We start from the raw sequence: 17,445 nt of genomic DNA on the forward strand, positions 1-17,445 counted from the left end.
CTTTTGCATGCTCTGCCGCTGAGCTACAGCCCTCTTAGGCATATCACATTTTTTCAGCACTCTAAACTATCACACTGTTTTCATCACTTGATAACTTTCCCTCCTCCGATCTCTCTCTCTCTCTCTCTCTCTCTCTCTCTCTCTCTCCCCCTCTCTCCTTGTTACAGTTTTGTTTCTATTCCTGGTCCCTTTACCCCCTCTAGTGACAAGATGCTCTAAAGCAATATTTGCAGTTTTCAAGTCTGTGCGAATGATATTTTCTCAAAATAAGTTTGCACATCTTCTCAGTCTTCAGAATCAGCTCCTACTATTCCCCCCTCCCCCATCCTGTCTCCATTTCACTTGGTTTTGTCTAATTCAAGAGTAGGGCACCTTACATCCCGAACCCTGGGGGGCAAAATTAGCAGGTGGGCAAGACCCACGAAACATGCATCACAAACCCAACAGGCGATGCTGTACTTTGAAGTTCCAACTATTGGGACTTCAAATCACAGTGTAGTGCTCTTTGAAAGTCCTTTTACTGGTGAGTGGAGGTTACATCCTGCTATTTGGGCTGTGTACACCAGTTCCCTCTCAACTGATATCAACCCCCTCCATCAGAATGCCATCATCTGTCTGGCAGGTGGCCATGGTTTCTTCTTCTTTTTAATGAACTCATAAGCCAGATTTGACACACACACACAGTAGGCAAAAATTGTCCTCTGGGCTGGAGAACCTGGGATTCGAGGCACATTCAAACCTTCTTTTTCAGTTAGACCAAGGGTGCAGAACCTCCACCCTTGGTATAATTTCAAAAGGAGAAGGTCTGAATGTGCCCCAAATTCTGAGCCACTCACTGCTACATCATCTGTTAATTTTATGGAAATTATTCATCATGAACAGACTAGGTTGCTAGCGTGTTACTGAAATCAAGTTAGAAAACACAAGGTGAAAACGGGATGCAATATTGTTAAGTTGGGGGGGATATAAAATCAACTGAAGAATGATTCGTGCCTGTATATTTCAAAGTATTATGTTGCGTTTGTAATGTAATGTTACCTTGATAGAGTTTGCTCCCTGAGGTGGCCTATAAGTCCTTTAAACAAACAAGACAGGCACCATTCAAGGAAGAATCTTAAGAGGTGGGACCTTTTCTACCAAAAAGCTGTAGTGATGTTGAAAGCAGTATTTCTTGAATTTCCCTCCTGACCTATGGCTGTTTAAGGATTTTGATGTATCTTTTTTTCCCTTACAGGGTCCTCCAGGATCACCTGGAGTCGCTGGTCCTCCTGGGATTGCTGGCCCCCCAGTAAGAAATTTTCATTCATAAAAATTAGATCTCAAAAAGGCATCCTTCTGCTACTTTAGATACAAAAGCAGCCCTCATATGAGGCTGTCTTGAGTGGCAGATATTGGGTGTGATTATGGGTACCATGGCAAAGAGGGAAGGATCAGCCTATTTCAATCTTCATTATATGTCCATTTCCTGCAGTTCCCCCCCCTTCAAAGTCCCAAAACTTTTCATTTAAATTGCATGCATTTCCCCTAAATATATGCATTTTTGCCTGCGCTTTCACACAAAGCACACATTTTTATGCACCTCTGCCCTAAAATATGTGTTCCTCCCATAAGATACACGTGTCAGGGGTAGACAGACGTCAGTCTTGTAGGACCTGCTTAGTTCTCCCCTCCCACAAAAAAACCCACCTGAGATTCACTAACCCGAACCTGGTGCAAAATATTCATGCTTTGAATTAAATAATTCTGAGTTCAGAAATTATTTGTGATTACCATATGTGAACAAACCTTCTATGCAAAAATCCACCCCCGGTTACCCCCAAGCTTTCTTCATCGCCATAATTTTGGTGGCAGAGGGAGTTGTTTGGTTACTGCTGTTGTTACAGAGTTGCGAGCCAGAAACTTTAGCCAACCTTTTGCCAGCGCATACCTTCTTTTTTGCCAGATCTACCTTCTTTTCACCCAACACGACTTACACTAGCTATTTCTGCATGGGTGGTTGGTACAGGGTGGCAAAAAAGATGGCACTTCAACTAATTGTTATCTTTCTTTTTCCTGTGACTGTTCTAGGGGCTGCCAGGAGAAATGGGGAGAAATGGGCAGCCAGGACCACCTGTAAGTGCTTGTGGGTTGTTGTTTTTTCTGCAGGATACATTCTAGAAAACATGCGTGCATTCAGAGTTAGATATATTGCAATTCTGCTTCTGGATCCTGTATCTTTTGAGTTTAGGAAAAGAAATATGTGTGTTTCTGTGCGTGGGTTCAGGGAGGGGTAAAATAACCTCCTATTCTCTCCCCCCCCTTTGCTAATAGCCTTAGAACTCACCTCTGCCTGCAAATTCCATCCAGTTCTGTCAAGAGATTTAGAAGCTTATTTGCATCAACTTCAAATTTATTTCCAATAACCAAATACAGTGGTACCTCTTACGAATTTAATGCGTTCCGAACGCACATTTGTAAGTCGAAAAAAATTGTAAGTTGAATCCCATAGGAATGCATTGGGAGAAAAAAATTCGTAAGTAGAAGCAACCCTATCTAAAAATTCGTAAGTAGAAAAAATCCTATCTAAACTGCATCCAAGATGGCGGACGGAGCTCCGTTCGTAAGTAGAAACATTCATAAGTAGAGTTATTCGTAAGTAGAGGTAAGGTAAAGGTAAAGGGACCCCTGACCATTAGGTCCAGTCGTGACCGACTCTGGGGTTGCGCACTCATCTCGCATTATTGGCCGAGGGAGCCGGCGTATAGCTTCCAGGTCATGTGGCCAGCATGACAAAGCCGCTTCTGGCAAACCAGAGCAGCACATGGAAACGCCGTTTACCTTCCCGCTGTAGCGGTTCCTATTTATCTACTTGCATTTTGACGTGCTTTCGAACTGCTAAGTTGGTAGGAGCTGGGACCAAGCAATGGGAGCTCACCCCGTCACAGGGATTCGAACCGCCGACCTTCTGATCGGCAAGCCTTAGGCTCAGTGGTTTAACCACAGCGCCACCTGGGTCCCTGGGTACAGTGGTAGAGGTACCACTGTAAATAAATAAATAAAACACAAAACTATTAAGGCACCTACAATAGAGAGGGGAAACCCTGCAACTATTTGTCATTTTGGCCAGCTTTGTATGCTTAGAAAGGTGTAGCATGCCATCAAATTTCATGGAATTCTCTTGCATGTTTGAAAAAACACAATCAACTTGTTTGTTTCCCCTTCAAATCACTAAAGAAAACCTTGGATTTTTTTAAATGTGAGGTTCTAAATCAGACCCTAGATGAAGTAGATAATGCCCCCAAGAGCCATCAAATCAACTAGCTTTTTGAACAGCCAGAGTAAGGTTCAAATAGAATATTTTCTTTGGTGTACTTCCCTAGAGCTTACTACAATGCAAACTTTCATGAAAGTTTTGCTTTGTGTTGTTGTTTTTTTACTTACTTGTACCTTTGCCATAGCTGACATCTAGTGGTCTTTTCTGAGATTACTCTGTTAAATGGAAAGCTACAGCATTGATGCAAAATGTGATCCTCCTAAACATGTTCAGTTGTAGCTCTTTGAAAGCAGTAGGGAGTGCTTTATAATGTATGGCATGAGTGTGTGGCATTAGTTTAATCTATGATGGTCTTACAAAAAACACCTGCATTTCTCCATAACCTTGACTTCTATTTTTGATTTCTGGTTTTAATCCCATTTCTCCCAGTTATTCTGTGTTTATCTAAGTTTTGTTCACTCCCCTTTTTAGGGTTTACCTGGGAAACCTGGTCTGGATGGCTTACCTGGGCTGCCTGGCTCAAAAGTAAGTGAAGCTGGTGTAAAGGTGCTCTGCCCTAACCCTGGCAGAGGGGGAACAAGTCTCTGGTGTGATGGTTAGAATGTTGGACTATGACCTGGGAGACCAGGGTTCGAATCCCCACTCCACCATGAAGCTCACTGGGCGGCCTTGGGCACGTCACCATCTCTTAGCCTAACCTACCTCAGAGGGTTGATGTGAGGATGGAATGAGGAGGAGGAGAACCATGTAGACAAGGCATTCCCAAACTGTGGCCCTCCAGATGTTTTGGCCTACAACTCCCATGATCCCTAGCTAACAGGATGAGTGGTTGGGGAAGATGGGAATTGTAGTCCAAAACATCTGGAGGGCCAAAGTCTGGGGATGCCTGATGTAGACCATCCTGAGCTCCTTGGTTTATAGAGGTGGAATATGAATATAATTAAATAAATAAAGAGATAAAAATAGCATTCTTTGCTGGATTTCCAGGCCGCATGACTAAGATGAATAGGCTTAGGATTCAATTTAGGGGCCCGCTTCTTGCTTGCACCTCCAGAACACCCATTTTGGGACTTGCAGTAACCATAACTGAACCATCTGCCCTCTCTCTGAGCCAGGATAAGCAAATTGCTCTGGTGAGTCCTTGGCTGAACATCATTGAGAATCAGCTGTGAATAAGCCAGCTGAACCATAGATCTAAAAGGACTAAAAGGACCCCTGGACGGTTAAGTCCAGTCAAAGGTGACTATGGGGTTGCAGCATTAATCTCGCTTTTTATGCCGAGGGAGCCAGTGTTTTTCCACAGACAGCTTTCCGGCTCATGTGGCCAGCATGACTAAACCACTTCTGGTGCAACGGGGCTCTGTGATGGAAACCAGAGCGCGCGGAAACGCTGTTTACCTTTCTGGCGCAGTGGTACCTATTTATCTGCTTGTGCTGGTGTGCTTTTGAGCTGCTAGGTTGGCAGGATCTGAGACAGAGCAATGGGAGCTCACTCTGTTACAGGGATTCAAACCACTAACTTTCCAATCAGCAAGCCCAAGAGGCTCAGTGGTTTAGACCACATTGCCAACCACATCCCTCATAGTTGTCTTTGATTGGACTTAACCGTCCAGGGGACCTTTACCTTTACTTTTACCTTTTTACCTACTGCATCCTGACCTTCATATTCTTTTGGATCCTGCCATAGGATTACCTCTTTATTCTCCCCACACCTTATTTTTTTGTTGGAATGGGTGACGGATGACGCCTTCCTGCCCACCCACTCCAATAAACCTTCCCCACTCTCACAAGAAACACTGGGGGGGACAGAAATCCCAGTTCTTCCATCAGTCAATAATTTTTATTCCATAGCAATGTTGGTGAGCTCTTACTCTGAATGTTTATTCAAACACATCCGTTTCTTTTGCTAACTTTTGCTTGCATTGCCTACAGGGAGAACGTGGAGAAAGGGGAGAAGAAGGATTTCCCGGGAAAATTGGTTTGAAGGTAAACAACAACAACAACAACAACAACAACCAAACACACCATTTCTTGCAGCTAATGTCAGCTGCATTTAGTTTAGTTTAGTTTATTGTTACGGTTCTCGACCAGCATACACATATATACATAAAACAATCCAAAATACAATCTAAAATATAAGCAATAAATATAAATCATTTCAACCATTATAAAAAAATATTAGATAAAAGAAGATATCCCTACTTGGGAGGGTACAACAAATGGTAGCAATGGATCATCTTTGGCTCTGTCCTGAAATTTTTGAGAACTACTTACTAGGTTGGCTCGGATTTTTATGGCTCTAGCACAGAACTTGGCTACCTTTGCTGTCACATTAGATACAGGTAGGTAGCCGTGTTGGTCTGAGTCGAAGCAAAATAAAAAAATTCGTTCAGTAGCACCTTAAAGACCAACTAAGTTTTTATTTTGGTATGAGCTTTCGTGTGCATGCACACTTCTTCAGATACACTCAGATGTCACATTAGAGTTAGCATCTGAAAGAAGCCACTCTATATAGAAATTGTCCGAGCGTGTCATGATCCAGTCAGAAGTAACTAACTCCAGGCTCGGGTTGAATGAAACACCCCCCTGTTCTCTGGTCCCACCCCCAAAGGCTTTTTTTTGGGGGGGTGACTTACAGTTGCCTCGGCTCAGCAAGTTGAGCTGGGATGAGCAACTTATGTTGCCATATATTTGGCTGAGCCATCCCAAATTACTATTATTATTAAGCCTTAAAATTAGTGCAGTGTCTTCAAGTGGTTGTTGTTGCGGGCTCTTCCCCAACAGAGAATGGAACCAAGAACAACTCATTGTTCTTATATTGTTCTGCAAGCTTTTGTTTAAAAGTGAAATGGGATTTTAAGAAACAGGAGAAATCGTCTGCCCTGGGTAGTCCACAGTGTTGTTGTTTAGTCGTTTAGTCGTGTCCGACTCTTCGTGACCCCATGGACCATAGCACGCCAGGCACTCCTGTCTCGCACTGCCTCCCGCAGTTTGGTCAAACTCATGTTCGTAGCTTCGAGAACACTGTCCAACCATCTTGTCCTCTGTCAGCCCCTTCTCCTAGTGCCCTCAATCTTTCCCAACATCAGGGTCTTTTCCAAGGATTCTTCTCTTCTCATGAGGTGGCCAAAGTATTGGAGCCTCAGCTTCACGATCTGTCCTTCCAGGGAGCACTCAGGGCTGATTTCCTTAAGAATGGATAGGTTTGATCTTCTTGCAGTCCATGGGACTCTCAAGAGTCTCCTCCAGCACCATAATTCAAAAGCATCAATTCTTCGGCGATCAGCCTTCTTTATGGTCCAACTCTCACTTCCATACATCACTACTGGGAAAACCATAGCTTTAACTATACGGACCTTTGTCGGCAAGGTGATGTCTCTGCTTTTTAAGATGCTGTCTAGGTTTGTCCACAGTAAACCTGTTTATTTTATTTCACTTTTCCCCCTAGGGTGAAGCAGGAGAGCCTGGACGTCCTGGACTAGTGGGAGAGAGGGTAAGCAGAAAAATCCCTCCAAGCCATGGGAACAACAAAGCCAGATTAGAACAACTTCGTTCTAGAGCAGTAGCTATTGGAAACAGGGCCCTCTGGAAAGTTGTTTCTGTGACTGAAGCAAGGACCCCTTCAAGCCATTTTACAGAATCCATAGTGATTTCAACAACAGTTTTAACTGGAGTCCCCCATAGAACTTGTCCAGAAGCTCAGCATGTGGATGTCTGAAAAGAGAGTGGTGTCAGATCCTGGAAGGTGGGGTTTGGCAGAAGCAATCTCTCGTGAGCTGGTTCTAATACTCTTTTGTCCCTCCATCATAGGGTGAAGCTGGCCTCCCAGGCTCACCTGGTTTGCCAGGACAGAGAGGAGAGAAAGGAGATCAGGTATGCCGTGTGTGTGTGTGTGTGTGAGTGAGTGAGTGTGTGTGTGTGTGTGTGTGATTTTTATTAAATTTTCTGTTTTACAATTTAGAATATTCATTTAAACAACCTTAAAATATCAATGGCTTCTATTCTTCTCTTTCCATGGTTCGTTTTGCATAACAAAAACTCCTCCATATTTTTTCATAAACTAAACCATTCAGTATTCCATTATTACATCCATCAAAACTTATTTACACTGTTGAATTTATCTTAATGCTGCCAACGTTTTAAGGTGAACACAATTTCCCTCCATATATTCGATAAACATTTTCCAATCTTCTTTAAACGTATGTTCTTCTTGTTCTCTTATTCTATATGTTAGGTCTGCAACCTAACATACAGGTTTTTAGTTGTCATTCTTCTTTAGTTGGGATCTCACTCATTTTCCATTTGCGGTAGTGGTAGTAGTGGAATACATAAATCACCTTTCTAAAAACCTGGGTATTTTCGTCTGAATTATCCCCAACAAAAAGGACTCTGGTTTTTGGAAAAGTGCTTTTAAACATTCTTTTTTAAAATTCATTATGAATTATTTCCCAATACTCTTTTACCCTTTTGCATGTCCAACACATATGAAAGAACATTCTTTCATAGCTATTACATTTTGAGATGTTTAGTCTGGCTTGGAGCTTGAAGAAAAGGAGAGCTCCATATTAAATTTATTTGGGCTATCCTTAGTCTCTCCCACAACCTAGAACGCTGCTTCTCAGCAGTCGGGTGCCACAGGGTTCTGTCTTGGGCCCAGTCTTATTCAACATCTTTATCAATGACTTGGATGATGGGCTTGAGGGCATCCTGAGCAAGTTTGCAGATGGCACCAAATTGGGAGGGGTGGCTAATACCCCAGAGGACAGGATCACACTTCAAAATGAACTGAACAGATTGGACAACTGGGCCAAAGCAAACAAGATGAATTTTAACAGGGAGAAATGTAAAGTACTACAATTGGGCAAAAAACATATATGAAAGGCACACATACAGGATGGGTGACACCTGGCTTGAGAGCAGTACGTGTGAAAAGGATCTAGGAGTCTTGGTAGACCACAAACTTGACATGAGTCAATAGTGTGATGCAGCAGCTAAAAAAGCCAAGGCAATTCTGGGCTGCATCAATAGGAGTATAGCATCTAGATCAAGGGAAGTAATAGTACCACTGTATTCTGCTCTGGTCAGACCTCACCTGGAGTACTGTGTCCAGTTCTGGGCACCACAGTCCAAGGAGGATACTGACAAACTGGAATGTGTCCAGAGGAGGGCAACCAAAATGGTCAAAGGCCTGGAAACGATGCCTTATGAGGAACGGCTTAGGGAGCTGGGTATGTTTAGCCTGGAGAAGAGAAGGTTAAGGGGTGATATGATAGCCATGTTCAAATATATAAAAGGATGCCATATAGAAGAGGGTGAAAGGTTGTTTTCTGCTGCTCCAGAGAAGTGGACATGGAGGAATGGATTCAAGCTACTAGAAAGAAGATTCCACCTAAACATTAGGAAGAACTTCCTGACAGTAAGAGCTGTTTGACAGTGGAATTTGCTGCCAAGGAGTGTGGTGGAGTCTCCTTCTTTGGAGCTCTTTAAGAGGAGGCTTGACAGCCATCTGTCAGGAATGCTTTGATGGTGTTTCCTGCTTGGCAGGGGGTTGGACTGGATGGCCCTTGTGGTCTCTTCCAACTTTATGATTCTATTATAAGAAGATGGTGGGTTTTTTTTTATGTTTGCTGTCTTCCTCTTGATTGACTGCTGGTGCTGCAGTTGAAGAACTTTCCACCTGAATGTTTGATTTACTGCCACCAGTTGGTCATTTATATCATGGCAGCAAATATGTAGTGACTTTTTTTTGTTGTTTACTCTGACAGAAAATGTATTTGCTACTCAAGACAATAAAAAATAGTGCTAAAAACAACAACAGCAACAGCTGCACTTTCTTCTGTTCCTTTGCAGGGAGAAAAGGGAAGATCTGGACTCCCTGGTTTCAAAGGTGAAAGAGGTGACAAGGTGAGTTTCAATATTCGAGGGATTTTATGTTCATGAAATATTTGTCATGTGACACTGGCCAACAATAAGGGGAAGGGTAAGATATTGGGTGAAGGAACTTGCTAGAGTATAACTGAGTAAGCTCAGGAGAGGGACAATGAAGATCTGATCTTCAAACCATTGTTTGCATACTTTATGTTAATTCTGGTACTATTTAGTTATTTATTTTTAAATGTATTTATGTAACACTTCCCCAAAAGGACCAACAACAACACATCAGTGTGGTGTCCAATGCGGTAAAAACATTTTAAAGCAAAATCATTTTAAAATGGCTGGCTACTCAGGGGACATTTTGAACAATTTCATAGATTTGCTGAGGTGGAACAGAATGGGAATATTGCTAAACAGCCTGACCCCCTTCCATTCATCAGTTTTATCCAAAACACATACCCCAAAGATGGATCTAATCTTTCATACCCTCCAACATTTCTCAAAAGAACAGAAAATGTGGGACATTCCGGAATCAAATAAGAAACTAGGACAGCTTCTCTAAATCAGGGACGTCCCTGGAAAATAGGGACACTTGGAGAGTCTGATCTTCAAAGGACATTTCCCCGGCTCCCTCACACACAAAAAGGACTTAAAAGCATTGGGTAAAATTCTAAGAAATTAACCCAGCATTACAAAAACAAAGCTGAATAACATAATAAAAGGGCAGAAATAAATGCTTACTCCGCCTTCTTAAAGATATTCCATGTTTGGGCCCTTAGGTCCTCCTTGGGATGGAGAACTCTTTAAGATGAAGGTAGGGGAGCTTTCAGTCTTGGCCCTACCGTGATCCTAATCCAAACTGGAGGAGGGACTGGCTCTTTGCTCCAGGAAAAAACCAAAAACTTCAATTTTCACCTATTATTTTTTTCAAAACCATGCCGTGATTTGATTAACACCATATCTACTTTGACCCTAAACTGAACGAACATCCTCTCTGATGAGCTGGTTTGGAGTGGTCATGTCCCACAGGTATGGATTTTGAGCTGTGTGTTCCTACTTTTATGCCCTAAACACCTGCTTACTTTTCTAGGGAGATGTCGGTCCTGCTGGTCCCCCAGGCTTACCAGGGACAGTAAGTAGCACTTTATTTTGAGAGCCCAGCAATGGCAATGAAGTGGGCCGTAAAAGGAATTAGTATAGTAACTTTTTTGGCAGTTTGGAGAGGGACTGCTACCTTGTAAGAAACATGCAGTATTTTTTTTGTGCTGCGGTCTCTGGAAGCAGTGCTGCTGAGGGACTGCCTAAGCGTTTTTATCTCAGCTCGATCACGGAGATAACTGCAGGAGCTGTCGATGGTTGTCCTCTGAGTTGGAGAGGCGCATTTGACATCAAAAAGGAACAAAGCTTCCAATGTAGAATACTCTGCCAGCAGACACCTTCCGAATTCAACCTTTAAATGCTTGCTGAATTTTTTTTTCTGTTCCACCAGGTATATGCAGGCAATTTAGAATATATATTTCCATGGTGATCTGTGACTTTAAAAATGTATATGTTTTTATTATACGGTGGTAACTTGGTTTACGAACTTAATCCATTCCGGAAGTCTTAAACCAAAACCGCTCTTAAGCCGAGGCGCGCTTTCCCTAATTAGGCCTCCCACCACCGGTGCCCTTCCACCTTTCGGCTTCCGTTCATTGTTGTTGTTGTTGTTTAGTCGTTTAGTCGTGTCCGACTCTTCGTGACCCCATGGACCATAGCACGCCAGGCACTCCTGTCTTCCACTGCCTCCCACAGTTTGGTCAAACTCATGTTCGTAGCTTCGAGAACACTGTCCAACCATCTCGTCCTCTGTCGTCCCCTTCTCCTAGTGCCCTCCATCTTTCCCAACATCAGGGTCTTTTCCAGGGAGTCTTCTCTTCTCATGAGGTGGCCAAAGGATTGGAGCCTCAGCTTCACGATCTGTCCTTCCAGGGAGCACTCATGGCTGATTTCCTTCAGACTGGATAGGTTTGATCTTCTTGCAGTCCATGGGACTCTCAAGAGTCTCCTCCAGCACCATAATTCAAAAGCATCAATTCTTCGGCAACCAGCCTTCTTTATGGTCCAGCTCTCACTTCCATACATCACTACTGGGAAAACCATAGCTTTAACCATACGGACCTTTGTCGGCAAGGTGATGTCTCTGCTTTTTAAGATGCTGTCTAGGTTTGTCATTGCTTTTCTCCCAAGAGAAAAGTTCCGTTCTTAGACAGAGGTAAAGATCGCAAAGCAGGACACCACTTCTGGTTTTGCGGAGTTCGTAAACTGAATAGTTCGTAAACAGGGCTGTTCTTAAACCGAGGTACCATTGTACATAGGAATTATTGTAATCCACTTTGATAGTTTTAATGATTGAAGCATTTTAAATAATTGTAATAACAAAGGTGCACGCTGATGCACAAAATCCTTACTTTGTGCTATTTTCTTGAACCGTGGAATGATTTCCAAAGTTAGCAGAGATCACGAATCATTATCCATTTGTTACCATCAAAATGTAAGCATTGTTACATATATATTTTTTCTTTTTACAAAAATCTCCTTTTGTTTTCTTTGTTCTTTTTCTAGACTTCCCTGTTTACTCCGCATCCCAGTCGCCCTGTAAGTGTCACGCCTGATTCTTCTGCCTTGTCGCTCTGATAAATTAAAGCCATTTTGCTGTTAAGGACAGGCTGCTACACAAAACATCAAAAATGCGGGTTTATACGACTTGCAAAGAGCATCTGCTGAAGGGCGGGTGGGTAGTCTGGACAAGGACTGCTGCAGGAAAGGAGGGGGGTTTAACTCTTTCCATCCCTGCCACAGTCCTGGCAGAAATTGCACTGGCACAGCTCGCATTTTCCCCTGAAAAGAACCTGCAGTTGGTGTTAGTTGCTTTCTTTTTCAGTGCAGTGAAGATCTTTGTTGAGATTGCAACAGGGATGGTGGGAGTTAAACCAAGGGTGAAGAATCTCAGGCCAGGGTGTGCAAATACAGCTCTATAGAGTTCTTTACCCACCCTCAGGACTTGATCAAGGCCGTGATCCAGGTTGTGGGCGGCGCTGTGGTCTAAACCACTGAGCCTCTTGGGCTTGCCGATCGGAAGGTCGGCAGTTCGAATCCCTGTGACTGAGTGAGCTCCCGTTGCTCTGTCCCAGCTCCTGCCAACCTAGCACTTTGAAAGCACGCCAGTGCAAGTAGATAAATAGGTACTGCTGTGGCGGGAAGGTAAACAGCATTTCCCTCTGGTTTCTGTCATGCGCCAGAAGCAGTTTAGTCCTGCTGGCAACATGACCCGGAAAGCTGTCTGTGGACAAACGCTGGTTCCCTTGGCATGAAAGCGCCACAACCCCATAGTTGCCTTTGACTGGACTTAACTGTCCAGGGGTCCTTTACCTTTAGAAGAAGAGTTTGGATTTGATATCCCACTTTATTACTACCCGAAGGAGTCTCAAAGCGGCTAACAATCTCCTTTCCCTTCCTCCCCCACAACAGACACTCTGTGAGGTGGGTGGGGCTGAGAGACTTCAGAGAAGTGTGACTAGCCCAAGGTCACCCAGCAGCTGCATGTGGAGGAGCGGGGAAGTGAATCTGTTTCCCCAGATTACGAGTCTACCGCTCTTAACCACTACACCACACTGGCTCTCATGCCATGCCTTCCACAATTTGAATTCACTACCCCCCCCCCCAATCCTTGATCACCTTTGATCATCTTGGTCGCCCTCCTTTGCACACATTCCAGCTTGTCACCATCCTTTTTAAATTGTGGTACCCAGAATTCTAAGTGTTGCCTGACAGATGCAGAATAGAGTGGTACTATTACTTTCCTTGATCTGGACCAGGCACCCCCAAACTTCGCCCCTCCAGATGTTTTGGACTACAATCCCCATCATCCCTGACCACTGGTCCTGTTAGCTAGGGATCATGGGAGTTGTAGTCTCAAAACATCTGGAGGGCCGCAGTTTGGGGATGCCTGATCTGGACACTATACTTCTTTTGCTGCACTCAAACAGCCGGAGGGAACCAGGTTCGCAAAGGTTTCTATGAAGGTTTGGCTTTGTACTGTGGTTGGCAAGCCTACTTATTTCCGGTGTTTGGGTCTTTGTTTCTCTTTTAGCAAATTGAAGCTGTGTCTTTTCCGCAGCTCTTTTCAACCCACCTGGAAACACAGATCAAACTGTGCAATCAAACAACAAAAAGGATAGAATATCAAACAAGCTTCCGGAGATTAATTGGCAGCCTGCGTTTCCATGGCGACAGTGGCCGGCATTTGCAGTTATTAAATAATATCCTTCCCTTTAATTTAATTAACCCTCAGCAATGCACTTGGAACAATTTGGTTGTTTAAGATGGGGTTGCAAGCTTGGAATGACTTTATTAATATTTTCCCAAATGAGCAATTTGAATCAGTAAACTGAAGAGAGAAGTTCATTATCAGAGTCCCATGTTCTGCACTGTCATCTTTCTTTCATCCACTAGGAGGCAGCAGAGAGTTTTCATGCAGAACTGATGCTCTCTTCAAATCTAATGCTCATACCTGCCTTAGGCTTCAGTCCTATCAATCAGCATAGGAATATAGAGAACTGCCCTGTTCTGAGTCAGACCATTGGTCCTCCAGATCTTCAGTCCACAGACCTTCTCTGCCTATAGATACCAGGGATTGAACCGGGGACCTTCTGAATGCAAAGCAGAGATGTGATTACCATTGAGCTGTGGCTGGTGATGGGAGAAAGATTCAGTTCAGTTGACATTTAAATACAAACTTGCCTGACTTGCAGTTCTGAAACAATACGAGAACCAAAACAAAGCCATCACTCAGAATTCACACTTCTCTGAATTTTGCAATTTCTCCAGCCAAGTACCATGTACAAGAATGCATATATTAAATTAAAGGTTGCATGGAAAAGAAGCAGAAATAAACACATAACATAATATAAAAAAACACACAGCATTATAGTGCAATTGCTTTGCAAAAAAAGGTGCACATTGGTAGAAAATAAATGCACTAAGATACTGATGAATTTTCACGAGCGCTTGCCACACAGAAGTTGCATCACTGTGCTGCACATGGAAGGTGGACCATTGTGCACAAAGGGATTTGCACCCCCAGCTCTCTGTGTGTGGGCCTCACAAACACGCTTGTGCTTTTTGTTCCCAGGGAGAACAAGGGCTACCAGGTGAAAAAGGGGACCGTGGAGAAAGAGGTGAACCCGTAAGCACATTGTAATCTTCTCGCTTTGCTTGCTATAAGTACATCAAAAGGGTGAAGAGAGCTGTTTCTGTTGTGGGGCATGCTACAAATGTTTGTTCAGTGGAGGGAAAACCCGGGAGTCACCTGAACAGAAGGACTGATAGGATGTGACTTTTGTAGGCATCTCCCTCCCTCCTTCTGACTCATTATGCAAGTTATCGATTTGACATTATCCTCGTGATTATGGGAGCTGTGTATCTGTATGTCTACTAAAAGCTGCAAAATGTATGCAGGTGCATATTGCTTGTTGTATCAACTTTAAATTTGCATATGAAATTTCTAGTCCTCATGAGGTCTGTATACAACATCAGGTAGCTGGGAGAAAGGGGCAGCTTCATGGGCAGGTTTTCCATCTCCCATTTTTATTATTATTATCAATTTCCTGCCCCTCTCATTGTTCCTTGATAACTAGCCTCTATTACCTCCTTTTTTTCTATGTTCCTCTTCCCAGTCCCAGCTAAGAAATGACTGATTAATTCACACTGTGGATGGAGGAGGCATCGGTTTGGTTTCCTTTTTTTTTTTTTTTGCAGCAAACCTTCAAAACATTCCTGAACATGCTCACAGATGGGAACACGTCCCAGACATATTATGCACTTTTCTGGATTCTGTAATGAAGTTTCTCTGCGCAGAAAAATATGTATCTTACATAAAATGTGTTCATGGTGCATATTTTGCAGACGAATGCATTGAAAAACCTTACATAAAAATGGGCTTTTGTGTTTACAAAAATGCATGCAAACTGATCAAAATGCATGCAATTTCAACGTGGACTTTTTGGGCAGACCTACAACCGAGCGCCGGGACAAAATTAGGCTGCTCAGTCCATCCCTGTGTGCAACTCTATATGTTGGAATCCTAATGAATTACTGAGGTTTAAAATGCAATTAGGAAGAATGAGGCCTTTATGTTTTTTTTTCTAACTTGATTTGTGGCATTTAAAAAAGAGGAGGCTACTGTTTGAACTCTGTATGGTTTCCATGGGCCTAACATGATACTTAATTTCCCTTGAGAAAAATCACATATATAACCAGGAACATTTATGTTTTTTTTTAATGTTTTTTTTTTTTTACCTTTCTCCTTTCCTTCCAACAGGGAGAACGTGGCATTCCTGGTAAAGTGGGGCTACAGGGACCTGCAGGGCCACCGGTAAGCCAGAAAAGCTGGATCTGATTAATTAGTAGCAAACCAACTCATGTGTGGATGTTGTAATTCTGCTTCTTTTGATTTTTTTGGTCAGAGCAGTGCTGGTTCCAGGCTATTTTGCACTCAGCAAGGCTAACTGGTTGTGCCCACTCCCATTATTTCATTTTTCTTTTTTCCCCTTTTCCTTTTGCTAATTTCAATTTTCAATTTTCAGTAGCACCTACCTGTAACGATATGAGAGGTTATTCTTTTGTTCCATTGCTTTTTCCCAAGAAAAGCTGCAGTTTACTGTTGATGTAGGACAAACATCAGAAGGGTCTTTGAAGGGACATTCAAAATCCTAGTGTTAGACCTTCAGCTACTAAGGCCACCAGGCACTGGGATATCCAGAACTCATTCTTTCCTAGCCTGCCACCTGGGATCCCTATAACTCTGTTCATTTCAGTGTGCAAAATGCTTGCTAATTATCCCACTGAGGAATGGCTCTCCTGCTACCCTTCCAGGTGAAGTATGTTCACATACCTGTGATAATCTGTGGCTCAGGTATCATGAGCGGGAGGAAGCAGGAGGAACAGAATTCTGTGCTGGGGAAAGTAGGCAATCAAAGGATTTGTAGGAATCAATGCAATCCCCAAGTATCTGATGAAGTGTGCATGCACACGAAAGCTCATACCAAAATAAAAACTTAGTTGGTCTTTAAGGTGCTACTGAAGGAATTTTTTTTTCAATTTTCAAAAGCAGGTGTCTTCTATATTAAAAAGAAAGAAAGCACAACACTTGAAACTGCCGGAAAATGCAGGAATAAGTAACATGGCTATTTTTGATCTTTCTCAACTACAGCAGAAAACGTTTTAGCACACAAACCATTTTGAATAACCTTGCGAATTTTGATGTTAAAACTTTAATCTCTTGAAAGTTTTCATTTCAGGCACATCAAAATCTCGCTTTGCATGCCATTTCCTTTGCAATTGCCCCCAATTCCTTCAGGTCAAGTTCTGGTGCTTGGGCATAATCAGTTGATATAGTTGCCAAGCCAACTAAGTCTCTTTTGCAGGGTTGTTGAGCATTTGTAAGTTTTTTATAAGTTTGAGCTTTGGGAAACTGTATTCACCTGTTGCCACTGACATTGGAAGTGTGGGGAACATCCTTAGAACAAAAACAAAACAAAAACAAAAACATTAGCTACATTATCCAGGAGTTTTTGTTCTAGTATGAAGAGAACTACTCATTGTGGCATTTTCACAGCCCAGATCTTCAGCATCAATATCTTTGTTGCCATTGTGCGCCAATGGTTTTTTTCGAATTCTTGCAGCCTTAATCATGTCTTCAGTAGATCTTTGGGTTGAAACCGTATATATTACACAGAAAGTCAAAAGGGGAATTACTGTATTTTGTTGTGGCTGCTGGAATCTCTCTTTCGCAGATTGTACTTTGAATTTCTGCTTTGAATCTTGTGGTGGTGCTTCTTGGGCCTGAAAAATTCCATCCCTTTCTCAAAGCTTGGTAGCGTTTCCAGCTCATTTACACTCTCAGTAGCACATATCAAAACTTGTTTTCAACCCTCACCGCACCTGAAGCCCACAAGGTAGTGGTTATTGGTCACTTGGAATTGGCTCGCAGCTGAATTTAAATCAGCTATCTTGTTTTGATATGGTGAGTTTCCCCATTCAATGAGAGAGGGAGGAGGGAGACACGGTTGACGTGGAATTGGGCAAGCCAATTCTGTTACTGACAGTCGTTAAAAGCTTGTTGAATCTGGCATCCATAGAGGGGGACCTTATTCCTCAGGCACCGATGATGAGGCCTTAATCAGCTGTCTTGTGCAGCTCAGTTAGATGATCAGGGTTTATTATCTTTCCCATGAATGGAAATGGAAACTATGTCCTTTGTTAGGGGAGCAGGTCTA

General features: G+C 42.9%; 1 protein-coding gene across 2 annotated transcripts in view; it reads left to right on the top strand.

Moving 5' to 3' along the window:
- The window catches only part of COL22A1 (collagen type XXII alpha 1 chain), a 185,501-nt gene that overhangs the window by 121,214 nt on the left and 46,842 nt on the right, over positions 1-17,445 (top strand). For both annotated transcript variants that reach the window (XM_060277589.1, XM_060277590.1), the window contains exons 25-35: positions 1,235-1,288; positions 2,068-2,112; positions 3,725-3,778; positions 5,186-5,239; positions 6,702-6,746; positions 7,064-7,126; positions 9,104-9,157; positions 10,218-10,259; positions 11,732-11,764; positions 14,301-14,354; positions 15,489-15,542. In XM_060277589.1, coding sequence (XP_060133572.1) covers positions 1,235-1,288; positions 2,068-2,112; positions 3,725-3,778; positions 5,186-5,239; positions 6,702-6,746; positions 7,064-7,126; positions 9,104-9,157; positions 10,218-10,259; positions 11,732-11,764; positions 14,301-14,354; positions 15,489-15,542 — 552 coding nt within the window. The remainder of the gene's footprint in view (positions 1-1,234; positions 1,289-2,067; positions 2,113-3,724; positions 3,779-5,185; positions 5,240-6,701; positions 6,747-7,063; positions 7,127-9,103; positions 9,158-10,217; positions 10,260-11,731; positions 11,765-14,300; positions 14,355-15,488; positions 15,543-17,445) is intronic.

Source organism: Zootoca vivipara, chromosome 8 (genome assembly GCF_963506605.1).
Source record: "Zootoca vivipara chromosome 8, rZooViv1.1, whole genome shotgun sequence".
NCBI classification, from domain to species: Eukaryota; Metazoa; Chordata; class Lepidosauria; order Squamata; family Lacertidae; genus Zootoca; species Zootoca vivipara.